The 27,785-nt window shown below is 50.8% G+C and overlaps 2 protein-coding genes across 2 annotated transcripts; both read right to left on the reverse strand.

Annotated features, from left to right (window-relative positions):
• CTU1 (cytosolic thiouridylase subunit 1) lies at window positions 1–7,445 on the reverse strand. The gene is made up of 3 exons (XM_018062860.1): window positions 7,284–7,445; window positions 3,512–4,056; window positions 1–1,332 (listed from the first exon to the last, which is right to left on the reverse strand). Exons 2-3 carry the CDS (start codon window positions 4,017–4,019, stop codon window positions 797–799), a joined length of 1,044 nt encoding a protein of 347 aa, XP_017918349.1. The 5' UTR covers window positions 4,020–4,056; window positions 7,284–7,445; the 3' UTR covers window positions 1–796.
• Window positions 6,980–27,154, reverse strand: CEACAM18 (carcinoembryonic antigen related cell adhesion molecule 18). The gene is made up of 8 exons (XM_018063197.1): window positions 27,136–27,154; window positions 24,744–24,848; window positions 23,194–23,550; window positions 21,739–22,008; window positions 19,795–20,070; window positions 18,227–18,362; window positions 7,396–7,539; window positions 6,980–7,154 (listed from the first exon to the last, which is right to left on the reverse strand). The coding sequence occupies exons 1-8, from the start codon at window positions 27,152–27,154 to the stop codon at window positions 6,980–6,982; spliced, it is 1,482 nt and encodes a 493-aa protein (XP_017918686.1).

Here is a 27,785-nt window from a genome sequence, read left to right on the forward strand (position 1 = left end):
TGTGAACAGCCAAGTCGGACACATTTATTGAGCGCTTTATCATTCATAACAGTGCTTTGGTGGGAGGCCTTGATTCCATTTTCAGGGGAGCAAATGGAAGATTCGAGAGGTTAAGTCACTGACCCAAGCTCACCCAGCTCTGCCTCTGGAACCTGAAGTCTGGAGAGCCGCCCCAGTTGCTCTTCATCCATCAGAGATTCAGGTGGTAGTGGGGATAAGGACTAATTCCACCGTCGTGAAGAGCCCCAGGTGGACCTGGGCGTGAGTCCCCAGGTGGGGCTCCAGAGAGGTGACCTCAGGCCAGTTATGGGCCTCGGGCTACAGCCAACGAGATTGTGGTGCGGGTGAAATGAGATGGCCCAGCGCCTGCAGGACACACAGCGCTCACACAGAAACACCACGAGTGCTGTAACTGACATGTCCATCCAGCTGCCTGGTTGTGCTTAGCCTACTACAGGCAAACACGAACATCAGGCGGGAAGTAGGCGATCGAGAAGGGTTAGGGCTATCTGAGCACGCCCAGAACCCCACAGAGGTACAGGCAAGCAGCCCCCTAATTCCCACTCGCTCAGGAATGGAAGGTCGTCTAGTGCTCCCCTCCCTGAGGCGCAGGAGTCCCCGGGCCCCAGCCCCAGGAGCCCAGAGCCCCAGCGTCTGCAGGATCGCAGGTAACAGGTTCCGTCTCTCTCCCAGCTGCACATGAAGCGCGGGCTCAGGTAACTCGGGTTCATTCCGTGTCATTTATAGGCGGTCCCGCGCCCCCACGGCGCCAGATCCCCGCGGGGAACTGGAGTCTCTAGAAGTCGGGGACAGGCTCAGAAGTCAGCGGTCGGGACGGCTGCGGCTCCCGCGGCGGCCCCTCCTCGTCCAGCCCCCGGCGGCCCTTGCCGATGGCCAGGCGGGGCCGGCCGCGGTTCAGGCCGTCCAGGAGCGCGCAGGCCTGGCAGAGCGCGCGGCTGGCCAGCGCCCCGCAGCGGGAACAGGCGCCAGGCGGCGGGGGCCGCGCGGCCGGGGCCAGCGCCAGGCGCTCGGCCGAGTGCACCAGGTCCAGCACCGCCGACGGCCGCGCCGCCTCCAGCATCTTGAGCAGGTCGCGCGCGTGGCCGCGGAAGGCCTCGGGCGCGTACACGCACTCCTCGGAGAAGTAGTCGAGGCGGCGGAAGTGCGCGTACAGCACCACCTCCTTCTGCGAGGCCAGCTGCAGCGGGCGGCAGCGCGGCAGGGCGCCCCCCTCGCCCGGGGAGCCCAGGCCCCCGCCCCGCGCCAGCCGGCCCGCGTCGCCCCGCAGGAAGTTCATGAGCACCGTCTCCGCCATGTCGTCCGCGTTGTGTCCTGGGAGAGGGGAGACAGGAGCCGTGAGGAGGGGGCCGGGGCCGGGGGGCCGCGGGAGGAGACCCAGGGGCACCGCGGGACAGCCTCGGGGAGGCTGCGGGGGAACCCGGCGAGAAACGAGAGGGCGACGCACCCAGGCTCCCGTGGAGCAACCCGGGGTGCCTCACTTACCCCCCACTTGTAGACCAGGCCCTCTGCTAGCGAGTGAAAGTCCTTTAGGCCACTGGTGGCACAGTAGGTAAAGAATCTGCATGCAGGGCGGGAGACCTGGGTTTGATCCCTGGGTCAGGAAGACTGTCATTTCAGTCTCAATTAAAAGTGTACTTCAGGGAATTCCCTGGTGGTCCAGTAGTTAGGACCCTGTGCTTTGGATGCTGAGAGACCAGGTTCAATCCTTAGTTGGAGAACCAAGATCCCACAAGCCCAAAAGACAGCCCCTCCCACCCCCCCACCCCCCAACAAAAGAATGTACTTCAGACTACACGGAAGTCATTTAACGGAGATGGGAAAGAGGACTGTTGTAGTAAGCAGAATCCCCCACCCCCTCAACCTGAAAATATATTGGGTCCCATCGTGAAAGACATAAAGATTGCACATAGAATGAGGGTTACTAATCAGCTGATGTTAATATAGGGAGAGCAGCCTAGCTTTGCCAAGTGGGTAATGACAGGGGTCCTTAAAGGTAAAGAGTCAGGATGGAAGATGTGGGAACACAAGCAAGGTCAGACGATGCAAGATGAGGACTCAGCTGCTGGCTTTGAAGCTGGAGGAAGGAGGCCTCCAAGAGGTAACCTCTAAAAACTGGAAGAGGCAAGAAAATGGACTTTTCAGTAGATTCTTCAGAGGAATGCCAACCAGTGAGACTTCTGCCTGAACTTTAATCTCCAGAACTGCAACCTAATACATTTGTGTTGTTTTAAGCCATTTGATTTGTGGTGATTTGCTACAGCAGCCATAGAAAACTCATGGTTGTTGACACAAGTGCCTTTGATGGCACAGACTGCAATGTTTTGGTGTTATCTTTGTTTAGAGGGACCAGGGAGAAAGTAAGGGAATATTTACACAGCATTAAAAAAAAAAAAGAAAAAGCACTGATTCTCACAACCATTCTCTCACCAGGACCACCCGCAGCTGCCACCCTCCAGGCTCATCTCCTTTGCTCCGCCCTTGCCTCTCCAACCCAGGCTCCTACCCACCCATTTCCCCATTGCTCAAAGGATCAGATGTTAACGCCTCACCATCAAAAGGGGAAAGTGGATCTGAACTCCGCCCACTGCTCTGGTCTTCCTGGGGCCCCTCAAATTGGCCTGGGCACAGATGGTTCCCTCTGCCTGGAACAACCTCCACACCGCTCAAACATCACTCCTCTTCACCTCCTCACCAGAGCCCCCGATCTCAAAAGCCCTCCCTCATCCCCTCTCTCCACACCATAAGGTCCTCTTTTTGTTCCATGTAATTTTCCCCAATGGCATTTATGATCGTTTATCATTTTATATTTGGACTGTGCAAAAGGGCGGGCGTAGGTCTGTCCCGGGCATCGCTGTATTCTCAGCCATAGCCCGATGAGGATGTGAGCATATATAATATAAATGTGTGTAGTGCGTACTCTATATGTTAATAACAGCTTGGGGCTGGCATTTAGTAGAAACCCGGTGGTTGTTTGTTGAAGGAATGGATGAGAGCGAGAGAAGAGAGTTGTGGAAAAGAAGAGGTGCCAACAAGAAAAAGAAGTTACGAGGAGAGATACTTTCCAGCGATAGAGATGGATTCTGAAGAGAGACAGCTGGGGGCCATGAGACCAGGAGTATTCGAGACGATTAAAGATAAGCAAAGACTCAAAGACCTGATACCCAGAGACTAACTCCTGCCACTCGCTTCTCCCACCTCCCACCCTCCTTGCCAAGCTGTGCAGACCAAGAGAGCCGCCAAGACCCAAAGTCTTTGTGATGCCCAGCCCATCCCGTTTCCTCCTGTGCCCACCACCCTGGCAGTAACCTTCTGTACTTTCCGGCCCCATGCTAGAGCATGCGCACATCCCCTTCTCCACGTTCGGTTCTTTCCTCTAGGCCATTCATAGTCTCCATTACCACCTAGGCACGCACTCCAGCGCCCTTAAGGTGCCCTATCCCGCGCATGCGCCCCTCCCACCACGCCCCCTCAGGGCCGCGCCTGCGCTCACCGGTCACGACGTGCGTGGCTCCCACGAGGCGCGCCCCTTCCTCCAGCGCTCGGCGCCGCAGCACCCCGCAGAAGGTGCAGCAGGCGCGGCTGCGGCCGGAGCCAGCAGTGCTGCGGGCCACCGCGTCCATCGTCCAGCCCCCGAAGAGGTCCGCGTAGGCCACGACGGTGAGCGGGAGGTCCCAGCGCGCCGCCTGCCGCCGCACGGCTGCCAGCGCCGCATCCCGGTAGCCGCCGATGCCCTCGTCCACCGCCACGAGGTGCAGCGAGATGCCCAGGCGCGGGGCCAGCTCGCGCAGCACGTGCGCCAGCACCGTGGAGTCCTTGCCGCCCGAGGCGCCCACGGCCACCACGGCCCCAGGAGGCAGCAGGCGGCCTGCGAGCACTGTGTGCAGCACCTCGGCCTCGAAGGCGGCGCAGAAGCAGGCGCCGCACAGCGCCTGGCCCGAGCGCGGACGGCGGAGGGCGGCGCGCGCCGTGTGGCAAGAGGCGCACTGCGGGGCGGGCATCGTGGGGTCCTGGAGAGGCGGGAGGGGTCGGCTTCTCCTGGATGGGTGGAGAGGGGAGGCGGGTTACACGTGGATTCCGGATTACAGGTCGTTGCTTGCAGAGGGTAGTGTCCCTGCCGAGAATAGTGGGGACCAGGTAGGCTTCTTCCAGAGTAGTTGTAGTAGTTGGTAGTTTAGTCACTAAGTCGTGTCCGACCCTTGCGACCCTTTGGACAGTAGCCTGCCAGGCTCCTCTGTCCATGGGATTCTCCAGGCAAGAATACTGGAGTGGGTTGCCATTTCCTTCTCCATCTTCCAGAGTAAGGGAGGGTAATATGTATACAGCTGACCCTTGAACAACGCGAGGATTGGGAGTACAACCAAATTCCACATAACTTTGCAGTCGGCCTTCCATATCTTCCCTGTTCCAAGTCCAGGGATTCAACTAAACTGCGGACGGTGTAGTATTGTATGTATTTATTGGGAAAAAAAAAGTCTGAGTCTCAGTGGAGCAGTTCAAACTCATGTTGTTCAAGGGTCAACTGTTTGACCCTGGAAGGTTTAAGGAGGCTAGTGCCTCCAGGAAGGCTTCTTGGATTACATCCGTTACACACCAAGGAGAGAGAAGTAGCTGGTTGGGGGTGAGGGGTGGAGGGGAGAGGGAGAGATAGGCAAGTTAGGTCAGATTCTGTTTGGAGGGATGGAGGTGCATATTAAGGACCCGTTTCACAGTCTCCAGGGAAGCCACCCCTCTTATAACCCTGATCAGAAGGACAGGTCGCTGACCTGGGCTTCCAGGGCTGCTCAGAGAGCTTGGGGAGGGTCAGTGATCTAAGAACAGAAGGAGGCAAGGGGACTGCCAGCAGTTCTGTTAGGGGAAGGGGGATAAACAGGAAAGACCAAATGAATTTCACTTTGGTGGGGGTGGGATGCTGTTTCTAGGAATGGGTCCCGATTGTATCCTCTGAAAGGCAGGGCAGGTATCCTCTTGATAAAGCTTCTGTGGCTTTATCAAGAGATGGATCAGCCCATCTTTGACTCCTTCTGTTCCCCCCACCTCATTTCTCCCCACCCAGCCACGATTCCCTCTCTTCTTGGACCCACCTGCCAGGGGAACCCATAAGAACCCACCAGACTGAGTCCCTCTCCTCCAGGGCACCATCATCTCTGGGCTGGACTATCATAGTGCAGTAGCTTCTGAGCAGTTCATCCTGTTTCCAGGATTTCCCATAAAGTGTGGAATCATTTTATGTGACTCCCATGCTTACTGTCTATAACACCAGTTAGGTGCCAGTGCAACTCAGCTGTCCGACAGGCATCGCAGAACCCAGATTCCTGATTCCCCTTCCCAAACCTGCTTCTCTCAGCTCTGTCCCTCCAGCTACTCAGGGCAGGAACTTTGTGTCCCAGGACACTGGGCTGCTTTCTCCATCCCTCTTAACTCTCCCTGTAGGTGATTCCAAATTGCAATGTAAGGTCCCAACCTTTCCTCCAAATGCCCCACTGAGAATGCACCTGGGGCATGTCCTCAAACCTCAAACCCCATACATCCAACTAGAACGGAGCAAATCCTGTTTGTAGCTTCAAAACAGACCCAGAAGCCCAACACTCCTTAGCATCTCCACAGCTGTGACCCTGGTCTGAACCATGTCTCTCTCCTGGATACTGCAGGAGGCTCCTCCTTAGTCTCCCTCCCCTCCCCTCCCCTCCTCTACACACGAAATTGTCCACAAAACTGCCCAGGGTCTTCTCTACATCCTCCCATGCATCTCACCTCACCCCTGCCTCCGGCTTGATTCTCCCTCGCTCTCCTCGTTTGCCTCCTGCTCAGCCTCTTTTGGAGAGGCACCTTCATGGTTCCCAGGTCCTGCCCAATTCGTTTTCCTTGTGGGTGACTGAATCATGATGTCCATCAGGCTCGTCCTTCAAATGTCCCATTGAAGATACCCACTGGATCTCCAGAATCCTAGATACCCAAACTGACCAGTCCCCTTCTCCCCACGGAGAAACCTGTTCTTGCCCAGTTGTTCACTGCTTGCTGAGAGTACCACATCTCCACCCAGCTCCTCCGTAGGACAGGACATACAGTCACTCTGGACTCATCTCTCTTCTCCCCCTAAATCTACGGTCACTAGGGCCCAGGAACCTACCTCCTGAATGAGGAAGACCCTGCCAGGGAACGAGTCTGCAGATTTTCAGCAGCTCATAGGCCACGACACAGCTTTAATTTTAATTCTGAGAGATGGGAGTCATGGGAGGGTTCTGTGCAAAGGAGGCAAATGATCTGATTTAAGTTTTAAAAGTTTCCCTTTGGCTGCTGTATGGGGAACAGACTGTGGCAGGGAGGGAGACCAGAGAGGAGGCTATGGCGATAGTCAGTGAGATGATGTTGGCCTGGACTGGGGTGCTGGCAGTGGCGATGACAAGAAAAGGTGGGGTTTTGGATCTGTTTTGATGGTACGGTCCATAGGACTTGCACAAGACTTGGATTGGGGTGGGGTCATGAGAAAAGAGAGGACTGAAGAATGATTTGGAGGCTTGGGCCTGAGCACCTGGGAGGATGATGGGAACATTTAGTTGTGGAGGAGGCTGACTAGAATTCCATTTTGGACACATCAGATTTGAAATGTGTATTAAGCATCTTCCCTCGCAGATTTTATAGACCCCAGGCTGGCTCAGGCGCCCCCTCTGGGGTCGCAGAGCCGCTTGTATGCCTCCATCCCAACCGGATCACGACGCTACCTTTCGTGGTGACAGGCCTGTCTCCCTTCCCCTGTCCTGTGAGCTCACTACAGGCAGGGAGGGATAGGGTCTGCCTCAGCCACCACTGACTCCCCCTGCCTTCCAAGGGATTTGGCAAAGGATCGGGGTTCAGTAAAGATTTGTATGCTGAGGGAATAAGCGCTCCCAGAAGGCGGGGCCCAGACCCCAAGTGTGCCTCCGGATCGCAGCTTTGTCAGAATGATGGGTAGTGTGTAACATCATTCTATCAGGACAGGTTTCAGGACAGTGTAGGGACCTCCTGGAAGTATCCAGTTGCGGGTGAGGGCAGGAAAATGGTCGAATTTCCCCGAGCCCACCCGGGGGAGAGGGGTGGGCGGGCCAGAGACAGGCTGGACGGCACAGCCCACAGCGAGGATTCCGGTCAGTAGGCCTCTGGGATACGAGCATTGGGACGTCAGAGGCGAATGTTATTACCCCCGGAGAGTTCCTCAACCTTCGCACGGCACCGCAACAAAGAGCGGGCGCCCAGGGGCCGACCAGCTCCGGGAGGAAATAACTTACCTGAGTAGAACGCGGTGCTGGATCGTCCAAACTGCCTAACACGCGGAACTCCTGTACGGAAGTGGCTCCGAGACTACGACTCCCACAAGGATTTGGGAGCTGTCTTGCCTACGGCTCCCATAGCCCCACGCGACGGCTCCACCTGAGGCAGCGGTGGTTACTGAGGCCCTCGGCCGACAGCTCCCAGCAGTCCTTGCGGCCCCTTATTTCAATCTGCCCACTACTCCCAAAATCCACTGCGCTGTTCCTTCTGCGCCTGCGCATGGGTAACGGACGCGGCGCGCGTACTGTTAACTAGGGTAGTGAGCGGTCACCGTGCCGGACGCTTAAAAGGCGAAGTGGCTGCATTCGGATTATCTGCTTTTGTGGGATTACGATAGGCTTTTAGAAGGATTGTAGTGCACATTGGATTTCCCTGGTGGCTCAGACAGTAAAGCGTCTGCCTACAATGCGGGAGACCCGGTTTCAATCCCTGGGTGGGGAAGATGCCCTGGAGAAGGAAATGGCAACCCAATCCAGTATTCTTGCCTGGAAAATCCCATGGACGGAGGAGCCTCGTAGGCTACAGTACACAGGGTCGCAAAGAGTCGGACACGACTGAGCGACTTCACTTTCACTTTCTTTCATAGAGCACATTATTTTTGCCCTTTGAGTTTGGGTCGCAGCCGTGTGAATCTCGTCCTCCACATTTTATTGGTAAAAGCAGTAATGAGCTCAATCCAGATTAAAGAGGAAGACGTGATAAATTTCATTGTGTAATAAATGAAGTTTATTACTATTCTGCCTTAAGGAAGTGGTGGGATTGTTTGGAGCTCTTTGGAAACTTGTACCTACAGCTGCTCGTCTGTCTGTCAGCTGCTCCCTCTATTTGATGATGGCGATTACCCCTTTCTGTCAGGCATGTTCAGAAAATGAAATGGGATCATACATGTTAAGGGATAGAACAAAGCTTTCACCTTACCCAGTGCTTGGACCAGGGTGTCAACAGCCTGGCATTTTCCAAAGAACATTCCTGAGGGTGGCCAGAAGGTCAAGGAAGACGAATAGAGATCTTCTTTTCCCTGGAGTCCCTCCTCCCAGGTAGACCTGGGCCCTTCCCGGCACGTCTAACATATTGTTGGCCCTCCTGAATCCAGACCAAGGGTCCTTGTTCTTTGTGGTCAACCTCCCCTCCCCCTCCCCAAGGCCGCAGACATTCTGAGTCAGCAACCAACTCCGAATCAGCACCACGGATAGCGGCACCGCCGTTTCCTAGGTATCCCCAGAAACCAGAGAGAACCCAAGGTGTGCAGAGGTGGGGTTGGTCACAGAGAGAGCCCAGAACTTGCTAGCTGGTGGAGGATCCCCAGTACAGTGGGAGAGTGAGTGGGATTGGGAACATGGTACCTGAGCGTCCAGGGTCATCTGCAGAGCTCACATCACTTGTGAGACCCTGCAAGTCCCCACTATGTCTACTTGGCCTGTTCCTCTCTGAGAACTCACCCTTTAGTCCAGAGAAGCAAGAGACCCGCCCATCACATGCCTTTGTTTCCCCGCCACAGGCACTTCCCCCGTCTCATTGGAATTGTGGATGATCTGTCTCCCAACCAGATGTTGCTTTTCTCAAGGGCAAGGGTTGAATCTTTACTAAAAACCTAAAGGTACAGTGTAGATGGTTGATGAATGAATGAAATTTCTTCCCTCACCTCATGGTAAGCGTCGACAATTCTTCCGTCTCACATTAACATACATTTCCTATCACCCAGCCCAATGAACCCTAAGCCGTCAACTAATGAACTGACTTCCTGTGCAATTTACTTGCCCACTCTGGACCTCAGTGTCTTTTTCAGCAAACTGAATAAGTGGGGTTAAAAGTCCTCCTAAACTCTGATGGCTTGTGGTCAAAAGTTCCTCTTTCACCCACCATTGGATTCTCTGTGACTTCCCTCTGTCTCTTCTCTGATTTGTCTGTTTTTGTTTGCAAATTAGGGACCATGGGAAACAGCCCTTCTGAGCACTGAGATACTATAACTGCCCCTGCTAGGAGACAGAGAGTTGGTCAGGACAGAGGGGGCCTAAGAGGGGGATGGGGCTGCAAGATGAGATATCAGCTGAAAATGCAAGAGTTGATGGTGTGGGCATGCCCATGTATGCATATCCCCTGCATCTTCCCTTCTTAGTGATCACAGCACCAACCCTGCCCCAGGTTATGGGTAATGGTTCCACGAGAGGGGTGAGGGGTCTAAGATGGGCAGATGCATGAAGCTGAATGGAAGAAAACAGATGGATTTTTTTTTTCTCTTTATACCAAGTCTTAAGAAAAACAAGTGCAAAGCTTAGTACCAAAGGCAGCACTCTCGGATGATAAAGCTACAGAGAAAAGCAAGGAACCAGTTGGCATTAAAGTGAGGCTAGGGTCTTATTGGGGCTTTCCTAGTGGCTCAGAAATCAGGTAAAGAATCTGCCTGCAATTCAGGAGATGTTGGTTCGATCCCTGGGTCAGGAAGAACCCCTGGAAAAGGGCATGGCAACCTACTCCAGTATTCTCGCCTGGAGAATCCCATGAACAGAGGATCCTGATGGGCTACAGTCCATGGGGTGGGAAAGAGTTGGACACGGTTGAGCTAACACTTTCCCTTTTTTTTCACTTGGGGCTTATTGAGGGAAGTGGGTGTGTAGTGGGGAGGAGAAACAAGAAGGAGATCCTGAGGGGCCAGCAGCATTCTGTTTCTTGGATGGCACAGTGGTCATGGGGGCAGAGAAGTGGGAGGGACTACTGGGTTCATCCACAAGAGGGTCTCGGATCACTGAGATGGGGCCCTGGGCTGGAAGCAGCCCTTTCCCACAGCCTGGGAGAGGCCGCCTTCCTACCTGTGCCGTTTCCTTGGACAATGGTCACGGTCAAGTTCAGTGGAAAGTCTGTGACAGAGAGACATGGGGGACCCATGTCAGTAGTGAGGCCTCAGTGGACGTGGGCCCTGTGTCCTCAGGAGCTGCATAAATGGGGAAAGGATGGGGCAGGGGTCCTCCTGACCCCCTCCCAGGCTAAATTCTGGGACCCGATGTTTGAGGCCCATGACCCCCGTTATGGGTAATGGTTGCCCTCCAGACCCCTTCAGGGACCTGGGTGTCCTGGCCCAGCTCTCACAGGACACCCTGATGAGGTGGATGATCCTCGCTGTGCTCACTTCGGCTCCAGGCGAGGTCACCTGACAGGGGAGCTTGGTGCCATGGGGTGAACACCAACAAGAGGGGGGTCCTGGGGCCCAGGGAGGTGGCAGCAACTGACATCCAGGAGAAGATGGGGGGGGTGTGCCCACCTCACAGACCCAGGGCACAGAGCAGGTCAGGTTCCCGGGACGGCCGGGCTCCAGCGTCCCAGAAATAAGGATGTGGGGTGAGTGGTTTAGGGCTGGTGAGGAGAGGGGGAGATGGAGTGATTAAAAGGGGGTTCGAGGTGTGACCCCCAGACAACCTCAGGCTTTGGTCCATCACCTCCCTTGGGCCCCCCTCCTGCTTTACCCCAACCCCCATTTCTGAAGGAGAGTCTCATTCATACTTGTTAATATTGATTCTGCTGCTGCTGCTGCTGCATCGCTTCAGTTGTGTCTGACTCTGTGTGACCCCAGGGACTGCAGCCCACCAGGCTCCGTTGACCCTGGGATTCTCCAGGCAAGAACACTGGAGTGGGCTGCCATTGCCTTCTCCAATGAATGAAAGTGAAAAGTGAAAGTGAAGTCGCTCAGTCGTGTCCGACTCCTAGCGACCCCATGGACTGCAGCCCACCAGGCTCCTCCGTCCATGGGATTTGCCAGGCAAGATCTGTCCCCTACAAATTGGCACTTGCCATCTACCTCGACAAAGATAAAATCCTGAGCTGCTGTAGCTGCTGACCTTCGTTACCCTCTGAAAAGAGTTCAGGGTGGAGATCAGGAATGAGGTATCTGTGCTGTAGGAAAAACTGGCAGGACAGGTCTCCAGACAGTTAGATATTTTCAGGAGATGATTTTATGAGCCCAATTCATGCATCTCCTTATGAAAAGCACCCAGTTCCTTCCTGGTGACGTCTGCTCCTCGTGACTATCAGTAACCTTCACAAGGCAAGCAGAAACCTTCTTCAAAACAATATGTGATTAATTAAAAAATTAAATGAAGTGGCAAAAAAAAAAATGCTTGCTTGCATGTTCCTAAGTTACATATATACTGACCTTTTGCCCTATCTCTTTGGAGCAGTTTCTTAGACCTAGAAAGGCTGTCTCCGGGGCTATAGTCCTCATTTTGCCCTGAATAAAGCTTAACTCACAACTCTTACATTGTGAATTTTTTTCAGTTTGACAATGGCATGTTTAAATATTTTTGATATGGTGGGTTAAATATAATACAATTTAAAGTAATTTCAGACTTCCATGGTGGTCCAGTGGTTAAGAGTCCTCCTGCCAATGCTGGGGACGTGGGTTTGATCCCTCGGGAAACTAAGGTGTCCACTCGGGAAACTAAGATCCCACATGCCGTGGGACAACTAAACCCATGCACCACAACTCCTGAGTCTCTAGAGCCCTCGAGCCACAACTACGGAAGCCCCCACACCCTAGAACCCATGCTTTGCAACAAGAGAAGCCACCACAATGAGAATCCTACGCATAGCAGAGAAGAGTAGCCCCTGCTCACCACAACTAGAAAAAGCCTGCATGCAGCAACGAAGACTCAGTGTAGCCAAAGATACGTAAATAAATAAAATTTAAAAGTAATTTCACCAAGTTGTTTTTCTATGGTGGCTATTAAGACTTTTAAAATTACGCACATGGCTTGTATTCTATTTATTTTGGACAGCATTACTCTAGAAGAAAACCTAGAAAAATATCTATGGATGTGCAAAGAATTCTTAAAGGACATCCAAAATACTAAGCATAAAAATACATAAATTAGACTTCATTAAACACTTCTGTTCATCAAAGGCAGAATTAAGAATATAAAAGGGGAGCTATAAGGTAGGAGAAAATCATATCTATCTATATCTTCTATCTATCAAGCGATCCCTGAAAGACAGGTTGAACTTACATATGAAGAATTAATGTTTTCAAAAAAGAAGCTGGGCCCCAAATGGAGTCATACCTGCTGAGCCCCATATCAGCAAACAACACTCATTACCTAACCTAATTGCAATTTCAGCCTCCCAAGGATATGACCTTTAACCAGTCAGTTTGTAATTTTCTGGTCAGCACTAGTGAGATGATGTTCCATATAGATCTCTATCTCCCGAAGAACGATGAGGTAATTCATTCTTCCCCGGTCCCTGCACCCTTCTGATATAAAAGACTTCCGTTTCGCACATCTTTCTACTTGTTCAGTGAGATGTTGCCTGATTCATGAATAAGCAAATATCTAATCAAATATTTAAATCTGCTCAGTTGAATTTTACTTTTTACACCGATGACAACCTGATTTTTAAATTGGGAAAAATGACTTGTTTATATATTTTTGTAAGAGAAGAGATCCAAATGACACATGAAAAAATGCTGAAAAGATGCCAGAGAAATGAAAATTGTAATCACAATAGATGTTCTATCAGAACTATTACAGTGGCTAAAATTTTAAAACCTAAGCATACCGAATGTTAGAGGGGATGTGGAGGAACTGGAACTCTTGTACATTTCTGAGTGTGCTCAGACTCTCAGTCATGTCAGACTCTCTGCGATCCCATGGACTGTAGCCCACAAGGTTCCTCTGGCCGTGGAATTTTCCAAGCAAGAATATTGGAGTAGGTTGCCATTTCCTACTCCCAAGATCTTCCCAAACCAGGGATTGAACCCTTGTTTCCTGCCTTGGCAGGCGGATTCTTGACAACTTACACCACCTGGGAAGCTACACATTTCTGTGGGGGCGGGGGCGGGAGGAATGTAAATAGTACAACTGCTTTGGAAGATGATGTGGCCGTTTTGTGTACAGTTAAGCATAATACATCCGTTCTATAACCCAACAATTCTACTCCTAGAAATTTACTCTGGAAGAATAAAAGCAAATATCCACACAAACACTTATATGTGACTGTTTATAGCAGCATTATTTATAACGGCCCAAATGTGGAAATAACCCAAATAGTAGAAGAGAACGAATAACCAAAGTACGATATATCCATACAATGGAATACTAGTCCTCAAAACCAACAACAACAACAACACCACCACATGTAATGAGAATGAATTTTGAATACATGTTGAATGAAAGAAACCAGATGCAAAAGAATACATACCTTATCATTCCATTGATATGAAGCTCAGGAATAGGTAAAATTAATGTGTAGTAGCAGAAATTCCTCCTTCATGGATCACAGCCTTGTCCTGGTGAAGGGGTTTGCATAACTCAATGAAGCTATGAGCCACAGCTCAGGGCCACCCAAGATGGACAAGTCATAGTGAAGAGTTCTGACAAAACGTGATCCACTGGAGAAGGAAATGCCAACCCCCTCCAGTAATCTTGCCTGGAAAATTTCGTGGACAGAGGAGCCTGGTGGATTCCTGTCCACGTGGCTGCAAATAGTCAGACACAACTGAGCACCCACAACTGACTTACAATATTATATCAGTTTCAAGTGTACAATAGAGTGATTTGACTTTTTTAATGGAGATATAGGTTTAGATATAGACGTAGAACACGTGCCCATCTCTGTCAATGGGAATACGCAATGGTTAACTTGGGATGTGTTTGCGTGTGTTAGTCGCTGTAGTGTCCAACTCTCTGTGACCTCACAGACTCTGTAGCTCACCAGGCTTCTCTGTCCATGGAATTCTCCAGGCAAGAATACTGGAATGGATTGCCATTCCCTTCTCCAGAGGAATTTCCCAACCTAGGGGACAAATCCCCGTCTTCTGCACTGCAGGCAGATTCTTTACCGTTTGAGCTACAGGGAAGTCTGTATCGTGAAAGTGAAAGTCACTCAGTCGTATCAGACTCTTTGCGACCCCATGGACTGTATACTTCATGGAATTCTCCAGGCCAGAATACTGAAGTGGGTAGCCTTTTCCTTCTCCAGCGGCTCTTCCCAACCCAGGAATCGAACCAGGTCTCTTGCATCTTACAGGCGGATTCTTTACCGACTGAGCTATGAGGGAAGCCTGTGAGGGATGTGTTTAGTTTTTTATTATTTGCATCAGGCGATTTTTGGAAATACCTGTGAATCTAATGCATCTTAATACATAGATATGACAGGCTGTGGTGCATGGGAGTGCAAAAATGTTGGACATGACTTAGTGACTAAACAACAATGGCGGTTAAATAATGGAGCACAGAGGCCGCATAAAAGGGGTTGGGATGTGTAGGGAGAGCATACAGACATGGCAACTAGATGCAATAGCAGGCACTTCTTTCCAATCGGACTCCACAGGGGAGGCAGCTGGGGGCCTGGGACAGGGGCAGACGATTCCCCTCTCAAATCTTGACAGTTTACATCCGAAAGAATTTTTCACGGCAGCTCACAGTCCCGATTCTCTCCTAACAAGGACCGGGATCCCTGTTGCCTCCTGCTCCTGAATCACTCTTCATAACAACCCTCCCAGCTTTTTCTGAGCCGCTCAGATGCAATCCTGGAATGACCTGTCCCCGGTGGGTGGATCCAGGGAGTGACAGGCAGAAAGCCCCGCCCACTCTTTTCCTTCTCCCTTCCTGCGCTCAGGATGAAAATAAAAAACCTCATCGCTCCTCCCAGAGGAAGGTCCTTGTTTATATGACATGGCTCGGCCACTGTCCTGCCCCACCCAGGACGCCTTCCGGGTTTGAACAGCACTATCCATAACCCCACACCCCCCAGTTGAGATCAGGTATTAATTCAAAGTTCACCGAGGCGTTGTCACTTCTGAATCAGGCTGGGGAATGAACTGGGGTGTGGAAGGTCGTCTGTGCCCTTGCTGGGTCCCAGCTGGGCGGTGGAGTCTGACAGTGGCTTTCTTCTAAAAAACTATCAGACACACGTATGGCTTCCTGGGACATTTGCCAAGCACCTGGCTGGTGTGAGGCTCTGTGCCAGGTGTGCTGAAGGATCCTGAGGAATGCAAAGTGTCGCTCAGGTTATGGAGAAGAGGAACCAGGCTCAGAGAGGTTAGGCGGCTGCCTCGGGGTCACCCAGCTACTCAGGGCAGCGCTGGGACTTATGCCCCTCCAGGGTTCTGAGGGTCTCTTCCTCATGGGCTCTTGTTGGGTCAGGCAACCAGCAGACCCCTTGGCCATGTGTTTGCATGAAATAACCTCCTATGAGGACTTTTGATTTTTATTGAAGAAACAGCAGTGAAGGACCTAGTGACTCGGGGACAGGCAGATACAGATGAGGAGATGAAGGCTAGAGGACCCCAAGATGGAAGAAGAGGCCTTAAGCAATGGGCCCAGGAGACTGCCTTGTGTCCAGAAATGGCCCTAACTGCTTCATGAACCTTCAAACAGTCAGGTATTTCTTGAGAGCAGCGACCACCACAGGGGCTCACCTGGGCTTCCACACTCCCCTAGATCTGGCTCTAGAGTCTAGAATCTCTCTTTTTCTTTCTCCCTCCTTCCTTTCTTTCTATTTTGTTATGGGGATGAGCAAATTTACTTAGATATTTTTGGACAGGTGCATGAGGAGAGCTCAAGAAGAAGTTCCGGAAATGGCCTTATGAGGTCTCAATAAACCATAGGTTGTTTTAATTTTATTGGTTCTTATACTAAATATGAAAACAATGTATATACTTTGAGAAGGGGAAGAAAAAACACTTCAGAGAATACAGTAAAGTGCAAAAAGGGAAATTTAGATAGCACCATTAAGAGTTAACAGTTTCTACAATTTGTGCACAGATATTTATATATATATGGAGATACATATGGTATATCTATATGTCGATATTGTTGTTCGCTTGCCATGTCCCACTCTTTGCGCCACGGACTGCAGCACACCAGGCTCCCCGTCTTTCACGATCTCTCGGAGTTTGTGCAAACTCATGTCCATCGAGTCGACGATGCCATCCAACCATCTCACTGGATATATATAGCATATAGGTGTGTGTGTACACATACCGTACTATTGTATCTGTATCAGTTAACTAATCTATACTCTTCACAACATGGTCCTATCAGATGCCTGTCTGTATTGTGCGATTCTAACTCGGCATCAAATTGTGAACATTTCCCACACCAGTGAGTCTCGTTGCCCAGCAGTTTCTAACCATGACGTTCACCCGACAGGCGCTGTGGCTGCATCTCTCTGTCACTGGCGATGCTGAGATGGGGCTTCTTTGCAGCCTCTCTAATGGTCCCACAGGGTCTGGTTAAGGAAGGAGAGAAGTTGGAATCCAATTTACTGGTAGGGAAGAGGCGTGGGAATTAGAACCCCGAGCTCCGCGCATGCCCCGCCCCAGTCTGCATCCATTGGCTGGTTCTGATTGGCAGATGGAGTGGTCAGTGGCCATGTGCTCCTGGGGTTCCCCACCCTCCCACCACCGGGTCCTAGGAGCAGACTGTAGACGTTTTCTGGGAACCTCCACCTCCAGTCCCAGCGGGACTGGCCCGAGTCCCTTGCTTGACTGTCCCCTCCAGCCAGTCCCTGGGCGCCTTCCAGCCTAGCCCGTCCCTATGGGGACTCTCACTCCCGCTTCACCTCCTTGCCTGTCCGGTTTTATCCTCCAGGTCTGAGGCAGACAGTCATATAGACCAATTTGCCCTATGGAGAGAAAGTAGGGAAGAAGTCAGATCTGGGATCCATAGGAAACTGTGAGAGTCCTGGGTAGATGAGGGATCAGCTTCTTCTTTCCAAGGCCCCATACTCCTAAGAGAGATAATGAATCTGGGGGCTTACCCCTTACAATGAGTATCTCCAACATTTGCACAGTTTAATATTTCTGAAGTCTTAAGGTCACTAGAGAGCAATGCTGTGGGGCAGGGGAGAGGGAAAACAGACCGGGTGTTCCTGGAAAAATATAGGTACTACCTGGCTTGATTATTGATGATGATGAATTTCACACCTGTTTTATGCCAGGCCCTATGGTAGATCATGTATAGAAATTGTCCTGAACTCACCAAACAGATACATAAGATACATTTTGTGGCTGAAAGAACAGGTGTTTGCAGAGGTTCCTGGGTAGCCACTTGCCTAAAGTCACACAAGTTCCTAGGTTCAAGTTTAAACCGCCTCCTTTTATGAAGCCCCTAGAGCGACTTCACTTTCACTTTTCACTTCCATGCATTGGAGAAGGAAATGGCAACCCAATTCAGTGTTCTTGCCTGGAGAATCCCAGGGACAGAGGAGCCTGGTGGGCTGCCGTGTATGGGATCACACAGAGTTGGACATGACTGAAGTGACTTAGCAGCAGCAGCAGCAGAGTCCTAAGATCAGAGTTGGGGTAAGTTCCAGGGAGATAAGGAGAGCTCACATTTTCTGAGCACTTCCTCCACGCCAGCGCCCACCACTGTAACCTGGATGGCACTACCAGTCTCTGCACAGAGTAAGTGATTGTTATCAGCATCACCTCCATTTTGTTGTTATTGTCGCTGTTTAGTCGCTACATTGTGTCTGACTCTGCGATCCCATGGACTGTAGCCAGGCCCCCCTGTCCTTCACTATATCCTGGAGTTTACTCAAACTCATGTCCACCTAGTTGGTGATGCTATGCAACCACCTCATCCTCAGTCTCCCCCTTCTCCTCCTGCCCTCAGTCTTCCCCAGCATCAGGGTCTTTTCCAATGAGTCAGCTCTTCGCCTCAGGTGACCAAAGTATTGGAGCTTCAGCTTCAGCATCAGTCATTTCATCACCTCCACTTTACAGGTGAGCAGATGGAGCCTCATGTCCTTGTTATCTATTTGTTTGCCCAGAGGATCCCTGAATATTTAGTTCCTGGTTGGTCCCTTCCCCATTCTGGCTCTGCCTCCCCTCTCAAGGATGTGCTGTCCCTTGAGTTTGAGTCCCTGGCCAGTGTCCCACCCTGGGCCCAATGCAGTAGGTACCTACCTGGTAGAGTAATGTCTGAACAGGGCACGGATCAGGACCATAAGGAAGTGGGTGAAGCCCAGAACTGTGAATATGATGAGAAACATCAACAAGGATCCTGAGATGGTGAACGTTCTGCTGACAACAGGCCAGCGCCCTAGGAGGAGAAGAGGTCAAGAGCATCATTCGCTCATCCCTTCGTGCACTCACACATCTGCTCTTTGACGATTTCTCAGCACCTTCTTCTATGTGTGAAGCACTGTTCTGGGTGCTAGGGGCTCAGCAGTGAACAAAAGAAACTTCTTGACTTGATGGGGCTGATGTTCTAGCTGGGAAGTGGAGCAGTCAGCAATTAAGCAAAGAAACATCCCACTTCATCACAGTTAGTGAGAAGTGCTCTGGAAAAGCATGAGCCCAAGTAAGGGGAGAGAGGGCGGCAGGGCAGGGTCATGAACTCATTCCACAGGGATTCATTCACTGAGCTCCAACTGTGTGCCAGCCACCATGTTAAAAACTGGGGACAAACGATGATCAAAGTGCTTGTGCAGCCTCTCTCTGACCTTCTGAAGTTTAATAGTCCAATGGATGTCAAATAGCATGAATTGAAGCATCGTTCACACACAAAAGTTGTATCGTTCGATGCTTAGTAAATAGTGAGAGGTAACTGAAATAAATGTCTCCAGCCCCCGTTCAGTGTCCACTCACGTCATTCTGGGCCAGGCTGACGGCTTCTTGTGCCCTGTCTGATTTCCCTCATGCAGCAACCCCATCGACTAGAACCCTCACTATCAAATTGCAAAGGGTCAAACAGACTCACAGAGGTGACGCTGCTGCCCCTGTTCACACAGAGGGGCAGCGGCAGAGCTGGGATTTCATCTCAGGTCGCTAGGCTCCAGAGCTCCAGCTCTTCACGGCCCTGCATGCCTGCTCTCTCCTCAAGCCTGTCCATCTCTCTCTGTGGTGTAGAGGATTGGACGTGGGGTTCCTGAATAGGTGCCTCCCCTACGTGCAGACTCCTTCCTAACCTGCTCCAGAGGCCACACCATGGACAGCTCCCCACATCCCCCCACCACCTCCCCTGGCGTGTTCCTGCTTCCTCATCTCAGAGCAGCCCCACGGATCTGTGGAGGGCAGAGGCTGTGAGGTCAGATGGCCAGGGTTTGAATCCTGCATCCTCTGCCCATGAGAACTGGAGCCTTGAACAAGGCACCCAAACTCTCTGTGGCTCCATTTGCTCACCAGTAGAGTGGAGGTGATGCTAATAATGGTCACTTTCTCTGTAAAGAGACTGGAGGGTCACCCAGGTTAGAATCACCCAGGTGAGAATGGTGGCTGCTAGTGTAAATGCTCAGTCAGTGTTGGCTGATCCTGCATCCCTGGAATTCACTCCAACTCTGACCTGAGGGCTCTGGGGGCTTCATAAAAGAGGCAGTTTGGACTTGGACTTGGGAGGTTGGGGGGACTTCATCTGACTATTGTGAGCATGGCAACACACGGTGAAGAGGACATTTCTGATGACAGGCATCCCCCAGGCAGAGGCACAGAAGTGGGGAGATTTGGAGAGAGCGACGGGCCTCTCCTGCACTCACAGGGTGCCTGGACGTGGACTTCATCGTACAAGGTCAGCTGGGTGGCGGAGTTCTCTGCGATGCACCTGTATCTGCCCATCTGGTCCCAGGTCAGACTTGGGAGGGTGATGTTCTTCTCTGAGAAGCTCAGGAAGGAGCCATTGTGCATCCAGCGGTACTTGGATTCTGGTCTGGAATAGGAGATGCACTCCATCTCCACCTGGGAGCCGATCTCAGCAGACAGGATGCCACCGAAGTCAGTGGGACTGCTGCTGAGCTGCAGACTGTAGGGCCCATCTGCAGAGACAGAGCAGGACCCCTGGAACCATGCTTCCGACACCTGAGGTCCTGACCCCTTCTCTCAGTCCACACAAGTCCTCCCCCAGCCCCAAGATGCCCCCACTCTGTACCCCAAGCAGACTCCCAGACCCATCCCAGCCAGGGCAGCTGAGCCAACAACAATGATAGTAACCGTAGCCTCTTCTGTTGCCAAGAGGTACTACAGCCCAGCTCCCTGGCTGCCCTTCACTTCGTAATGAAATAGAAAAGTAGCAGTAGAAGCAGGCATCCCACCTACTGCACTCCGGGCACTGTTTTAAACATGTCACACATTCACACACTCACTTAATTCCCACCCAACCCATGTGACCACAGCCACTCTTGATCCATTTCATGCCTGAGGATAACGAGGCTCAGAGGAGAGGTTTAGGGATTCATGAGTCCCCTGTTGACCCACAAAAGGACCAGGCAAGTACCCTTATGACCTGGGAGGAATTTCCCTGAACATTTGCAGCCCCTGTGTCTTTGGCTTTGGTTCCGAACCTCTGGCCAGTGAGCAGTGTGGGAAGGTCAGAAATGATGACCCCTTTGTCCGTAGCTCTTGGGTTAGGGAATCTGAGACACTGCAAGAGTGGTTCCAGATTTAAATGTGATGACGACGCTAGACTTGGTGTGTTTCCCAGTTGAAAGAGATGAAAGAGTTGAATCAGCGTGAACAGTCCTGGAATGTTTCAAAGAATCTGAGTTTCACTGCCTTTCTAAGTTCAGTGTCTTGGATTCACAAGACTTGTTTGAGAATCTGAGCAGGTCTTAGTGGGATACCAACTTGCATTGATGGGCAGCAGGGGACTTTAACAGAGCGTCTATAAAATGCATAATTTAGTTGGAAAACCAAACTCTTTAGGGGAGTATGATCAATCCCATCCCAGGAACAGCAAAAGTGAATGTGATTTTATTAAATTTAGAAGAACTGAATAAAATGATCAGTGAGCTGAATTTGAAGACTTGTGAACAGTTGGGTTTTGAAAAATTAAGAAATTAAATGTCATTTTAAGAACAGTTGTAGGGGCTTCCCTGATGGCTCAGTGGTAAAGAATCCACTTGCCAGTACAGGAGACGTGGGGCCCATCCTCGATCAGGGAGGATCCCACAAGCCTCAGAGCAATTAAGCCCGAGCCCACAGCTATTGAGCCTGCGTTCTAGAGCCTGGGAGCCACTACTACTGACACCCACCCACCCTAGAGCTCGTGCTCAGCAGCAGGAGAAGCTACCACAGCAAAGAGCAGAGCCCACTCGATGCACCTACAGAAAAGCCTGCACGAAGCAGTGAGGACCCAGCACAGCCAAAAACAAATCAAATAAAATGATGTCTCAAACAATTGGTTGTAAGCAGTCCCCGTATGACACAAAAGACAGGTGTCACAAATTGACACTATTTCTAACCTGAGAGGTAGGGATTAGGGCCCCCATTTTAAACTGAGTGGAGACCAGGGTTCTGAGCAGTGAGTAGGGTTCTGAAGCCTAGGGGTTAAATAGTCAAACCTGGGATTTGAACCCAGGGCAGCTGTCTGCAAGGCGGCTCATGCCGCTCTCTCCAGTTCTGCCCGTCTTATTGCTATGCTGTGGGAAAACCCTGAGCCCCACCCCCAGCTTCACGGGCCCAGAACATGACCCCAGAACACTCACGGGCCACTGTCACATAGACGAGGTCACTTTTCTGAATGAGCTCTGGGAGAATTTCTATCCCGCACTGAAGTGGTGAGTCGAAGCGGCTGAACATTCGGATGACGAGGGTCTTGTTGTCCGGGGAGATGGTCATCCGGTAATTTCTGGACACCGGCACATAATTCACATACCAGTGGATGTGGCTGTCATTGGTGTAGCAAGTGGCAGCCACCACATCCTCACCATCTACGACGGAGGTGGTGTTGACCGAGATTTGCGGGATTTCCAACTCTGGGTGAAGCAGGAGGAGAAGGTGAGGGGTTGGATCTGTCTCTCCACGCTCTGCTCCTCTCCAGTGGGGGTTTCAGGGTATGTTGGGGGAGAAGCCCAGAATTCTAAGATAGGATCTAGGATCCTGGCAAGAGAGCATCCCTGGGGCTGAGAGGGACAGGGAAACGGGTGGGCACGAAGCAGTGGAGATGGGAGTCCTCTACTGAGCCTGTCTTCCAATGCTCTGGGCCATCTCTATGGCTCCATTACAATAATCGTGAGTTCTTACTATCGTCCAGTGGCCTGATGGTTGCTTTTGAACCCCCAAACCAGGACACCCCCATCAAAGGAAGTGCAGATAGAACTCAAAGTAACCGACGGTGTTTGTTCTCCATAACAATTCCTCTCCTTAGCTTTTCCCATTCTCTTTACAAATTTCTGCCTCTAACCTTAAGACAGACCACAGCGAAGGATAATACTGCCATTTTACAGATGAGAAAACTGAGGCTCAAAAGGTGACATGATATATAAAGAGTCAGAGGTGAACTAAGTTCTCCCAGCCTTCAAAATCCATATTGTCCTGCCCTAGCCCTGTGGAGTACCAGGAGCTCACTAGAGTAGACAGAATTCCAAGATGGCCCCATGATCTTCACTCCACGGTATAACCCCTCTATAATCCCATCCCCTAATGTGAGTGGAGCTCCTGACTTTGTTGTTGCCTATTGAATATGGCTAAGGTGATGGGCTGTCTGTCACTCCCATCATTAGCTTTGCTATATTAGATTCCTCTCTAGATAGAAAATTTTTTGTTGGCCTTGAAGAGGCAAAGAGCCAGGATGTGAAACCCTGTAGACAGAGTCACATGTGAGAATGTGGCCCCGGCCAACACCCATGAGTCTCAGTGCTGGAAATGGCTGAGCCACATCAGAACTTCTGACTCACAGAAGCGATGTTCTTTTAAGCTACTAAGTTTGAGGCTATTTGTCACACAGCAGAAGATAACTAATACACTGAGAGGGAACCTGGAGCCCTTGAAGGTAGTGAGGGTCCCATTTCTGGGGAGAATCTGGGCTACCATCCACCAAGGTTCCCAGTGTCATCTGGAGGTGGGTGGAGACAGGACAGTGTGAGCTTCAAGGGACACCATTTCCTAAATCTCCAGTCCAACTCAGCTGCAGTTAGGTGGTGGGGCAGCTGCCAACTCACCTAGAATCTCGAGCCAGCCAATTGCTCTCTGGGTGTCACTGATGGTGTCCACCCTCACTGTATAGTTCCCTGTGTCATTTAACTGTGACCCCCTGATCCTCAGGGTACCTCTAACGGACACACTTTCCCGGCCGCTGTACATGGGCCCATCCCGCCTGGAATGAGATGTGGCATTGTAGCTGATAATCAGATTTTCCTCAGTGTCATTTGCACCCCGGTGCCAGCTGTATTCCTGAACATCTTCAGGGGCGTTCTCGATGGCCAGTGAGCTCGAATATCTTTCCACTCCGATGAGTGAATCCGGGGCGATGTAGATTTGGCTGGAGGCCTGGCGGATCCCACAGGCCAGCAGACTGGCTGAGGAAGACAAACAGAAAAAGACACACACACATACATACATGCACACAGGTTTATGCCGCAGACCGTGATCCACAGAGACCTTGGAAAATGGGTCAAGGGCTTCTAGCTCCTGAAGGACTTGGCAGTCTGTTCCCCCGCTCTCTGTCACCTCAGCCCCTGCCTTGGTCCATTCCTTTATCATTCTGTTCCAGGATGGCCTCCTCCCTGAACTCCAGCCCATCCTCACAGGTCAGTTTTGTGGATCCTTATGAAGCCCCACAGGTGACCCTGCCCTCCTTCTGCTCACATATCTTCTATGGCTCCCCAGTGCTCTCACAAAAGGTTCAACCCTTAGCATAGCTTGTGAAACACGTAGAGAGAACCGGTCTCTAGGACCCAGGGTAGGCTCTTTTTGAGTCACGTCTACCCTACTTTACCACTTTCATTCATTCATCAGAAGACACAGCATCCAGACTGTGTGCCCCAGTCACACACACAGCTCTTCTTGACCCACCACACATACTCTTCCCCACTTCTTGCACCCTGATCCCTGCTCTCTCCTCCCCACGTACGTCTTCCTTGTTGACTCACGTCTGTGTCCCCAGCTCCCTGGAGATCAGGGTGGAGCCCAGCTGGAAGGCTCAGAATGGTTATCTGGGGGAATTAAACTCCCCCAAGAGGATCTACACTGTCTTTGACTTACCGTTTAGGTTCAGTGGCACAAACACCAATGGGGGGTGTGTATCTGTTATCTCCTAAGTGGGGGAGGTGTCTGCTGCTATAGGAACCCTAAGCCTTGCCTCCATGGAGGAGGCAAAGACAGCTGAGACCCTCTGCTCCAGGGCTCCAGGTGTGGGCCCTAGAGGTTTTGAAGGACAGTGTATGTGGCCATCAGGGAAACATGAGTGGTCAGTATCAGGAGGAAGCAGAGTGTTTTTGGGGAAAGTGAGGGATTGGGAGGGGTCCTTCCAGAGAGGTGGTGGAAGCGATCAGGGCAGAAGAGGTGAACCCAGAGGAAGTGGTTGCTGGGACTTGTGTGTTGGGGTTCAATTTCATCATGCCTTGTGGTGGGTAGAGACGAACGCTACCTCTCTCTGTGTGTGTGTCTCAGGCAAGCCGTGCCCAGGTGTGTGAGTTCATGAAAGTTCTGCTGAGGGTCCTGGATCATTCCCTTTTCCCCCACCTCCATCCTGCTAGCCCTGCTGTCTTACCCACAAGGACCAGTTCCCTCCAGAGTCTGCACCTGGGTCTGGAAAGGTCCTTGAGCCCCTCCAGTCCTCCTGCTGGAGGGATCTCTCCAGGGACCCAGCCACCTCCTGTGCCCTTTTTACAGACCTGTGTCCCCTCAGGCCCCAGATGTAGTCTCCACTCACTTCCTGCTCAGGGATGGACTCTGAACTGCAAGGTGGGAGGGGCTGGGGAAGAGACACTCTGCTGAGTGGGTGATTATCTTTAGGACTTGATACCTGCAAGGAAGGACCTTAGACCCATGGCAATTTAGAATGTCAATAATCATTATGAGGAACTTTTGATATCCCCAACTGACTTTCCTTAAAACTGAAACTGGACCACAGAGAACAAAAGAGAAACAAACAGCTCACTCATCACCTAGTTGTACAAGGGTTCAGTCACTATCTGCTTCAATCTCCCAGCAACAGTGAACCCTGAGAGGATTTCGGGGTGAAAAAACAGGATGAAGCACTCTGTGATTTGGGTAATCAGGCCCCCATATGCATGACTCAGGACGAATTTCATGAATTCTTCTGGTGATGAATTTCATAAATTCTGACTGATGACTTCTGCATCAGTCATATGCAAAAAAAAAAAAAAAAAGCACTAAAATCATTAACTTGGTGTATCTGTTCTTTGTGATGAGCTGTGATCAGTTACCAAGATGTATGCTTGATGACACAGTTTTCCCAGCCGCCAGATTCAAATACACACTGGCTTCTGCGCTGCCTTTTTGGAGCAGTTCCTCAGAGCTGTCTCCCTGGCTACAGTCCTCAGGAAGACCCTGAATAAAACTTAGATGGTCTGTGTTTTGCTTTAAGTGGACACCCTTTAATAGAGTCAGCCTAACTTATCACCCTGGTTTCTCCAACTTATCAGTTAGTTCATATGCTAATCAGTGAAGACTTCCCAGTGACTCCAGCACCAAAGTGAAAGCCACTAACTGGGAAATGCCTGAGAGGTCTCTAGGAACCCAGAGACCAGCCAACTGATTTATTGTACAGTCAGAGTTGGGCAATCACTAGATGACTTTATTGTATGCTTTCTAGGGTTTTTCCAAAGCCTGTTGATTGGACAAAATTCAGGCTTGCCACAGAAAAACCTGATGAACCTATTCAAGACTATCACAATCAGCCTCAGATTTTGAAAGAATGTTCTGATCTTCCTTCAAATGCTGCTTCCAACCAGGTAGCTTGTAACTCTATGGTTGTTAATAGGCTGAACTGGAACCTCTCTATCTCATAAGAAGGACCAGGATGGGCTGGGAAACTCTGTTGGAGATTTAGCTAATCTGTTTTTTTCCTCCCACCCTCCTTGTTTGCCCTTTCCTTCCTTTCATTCTAACTGCCATGGTGATGAACAAATTTGCTTACATATTTTGGACACACCCATGAAGAAAGTTCAGAAAAAAGTTTCAGAAATGGCATTATGGGGTCTGAACTAACTCCATGATGTTTTAAATTTATTGGGTTGTATTTTCTCTTTTTATTTTTCAGATTTTTTAAAAAATATTTTTTAAAACTGAAGGATAATTGCTTTGCAGAATTGTGTTGGTTTTTGCCAAAGTATTGCGTTGTTTTTTCTAACTATGAGAACAAATTATACATTTTGTGATATGGAAAAAAACCACACTCAGAATATACAGTAAAGTGCAAAGAAGGAAACTGAGACAGAACTGCGGGTAGTTAGCATTTTCCATAATTTTTGCACAGATCTGTATATTTATTATATGTACATCATACATACATACGTATGTAAAACTGTGGAGACAGGCATACAAACTGTAATATTTTACCCATATCCACTTGCTAATCTATACTTTTCATAACGTGGTCTGTATTGTGCGTTTCTAACTGGGCATCAAGTTTTGAACCTTTCGCACACCAGTGAGTCTCCTTGCCCAGCGAAGTTTCTAACCATGACAGGTTCACCTGACATGCGCTGTGCCCCATTTAAGCAGTTCCCGACTGTTGGACATGTGTAGGTGGTTCCGTCTCTCTGTCACTGGCGATGCTGAGATGGGGCACCTTTGCAGCCTCTCTGATGATCCCACAGGGTCAGGTTAAGGAAGTGGAGAAGTTGGAATCCTGTTTACTGGTGGGGAAGAGGCGTGGGAATTAGAGCCCCGCCCCAGTCTACATCCCATTGGCTGGTTCTGATTGGCAGATGGCGTGGTCAGTAGCCATGTGCTCCTGGGGTTCCTCTCACCCTCCCACCACCCTCGGTCCTAGGAGCAGACTGTAGACTTTCTATAGGAGCCTCCACCTCCAATTCCAGAGTGACTGGCCTGAGTCCTTTGCTTGACTCTCCGCTCCCAGCCAGTCCCTGGACCCCTTCCAGCCTAGCTCGTCTCTATTGAGGTCTCTGACTCACCTCTCACCTCCTCGCCCATCAGGTCGTGTCCTCCATGTCTGAGGTGGACAGACATACAGACCGATTGGCCCTATGGAGAGGAATTAGGGAAGAAGTCAAATCTGGGATCCACGGGAAACTGTAAGAATATAGGAGAGCTGTGGGTAGATGAGAGGTCACTGCTTCTTTCCAAGCCCGCACATCCTGAAGGAACCCCCAGGAGTAGGAGGTGATGAATCCAGAGGCTTGACTTCTACACCAAAAGTCCCCACACTTTTATTGACTTTTTTGCCTTTGTGATTAGATAGCTTTCCCCCATATTTTTTTAATATATCTGAGGTCTTAAGTTCTTGGAGGAAGATGCTATGTGTCATGGGATGGGTGGATTGTATGGTCAGGCCACTCAAAATGACTGTTCTCTTGCTCTCAGTCCATCCCCTGCCTGATCTGCCCACTTCACCTACAGGCGACTCACATCACTGACCTGCCTACGCCTGCCACGGAACCCAGGCCTAAGCTGCTTCAGTCGTGTCTGACTCTTTGCGACTCCATGGACTGTAGCCACCAGGCTCCTCCATCCTTGGGACTTCCCAGGCAAGAGCACTGGAGTGGTTGCCATTTCCTTCTCCAGGGGATCTTCCCAACCCAAGGATCGAACCTGAGTCTCCTGC

This window comes from Capra hircus, chromosome 18 (assembly GCF_001704415.2).
Source record: "Capra hircus breed San Clemente chromosome 18, ASM170441v1, whole genome shotgun sequence".
In the NCBI taxonomy this organism is placed as follows: domain Eukaryota; kingdom Metazoa; phylum Chordata; class Mammalia; order Artiodactyla; family Bovidae; genus Capra; species Capra hircus.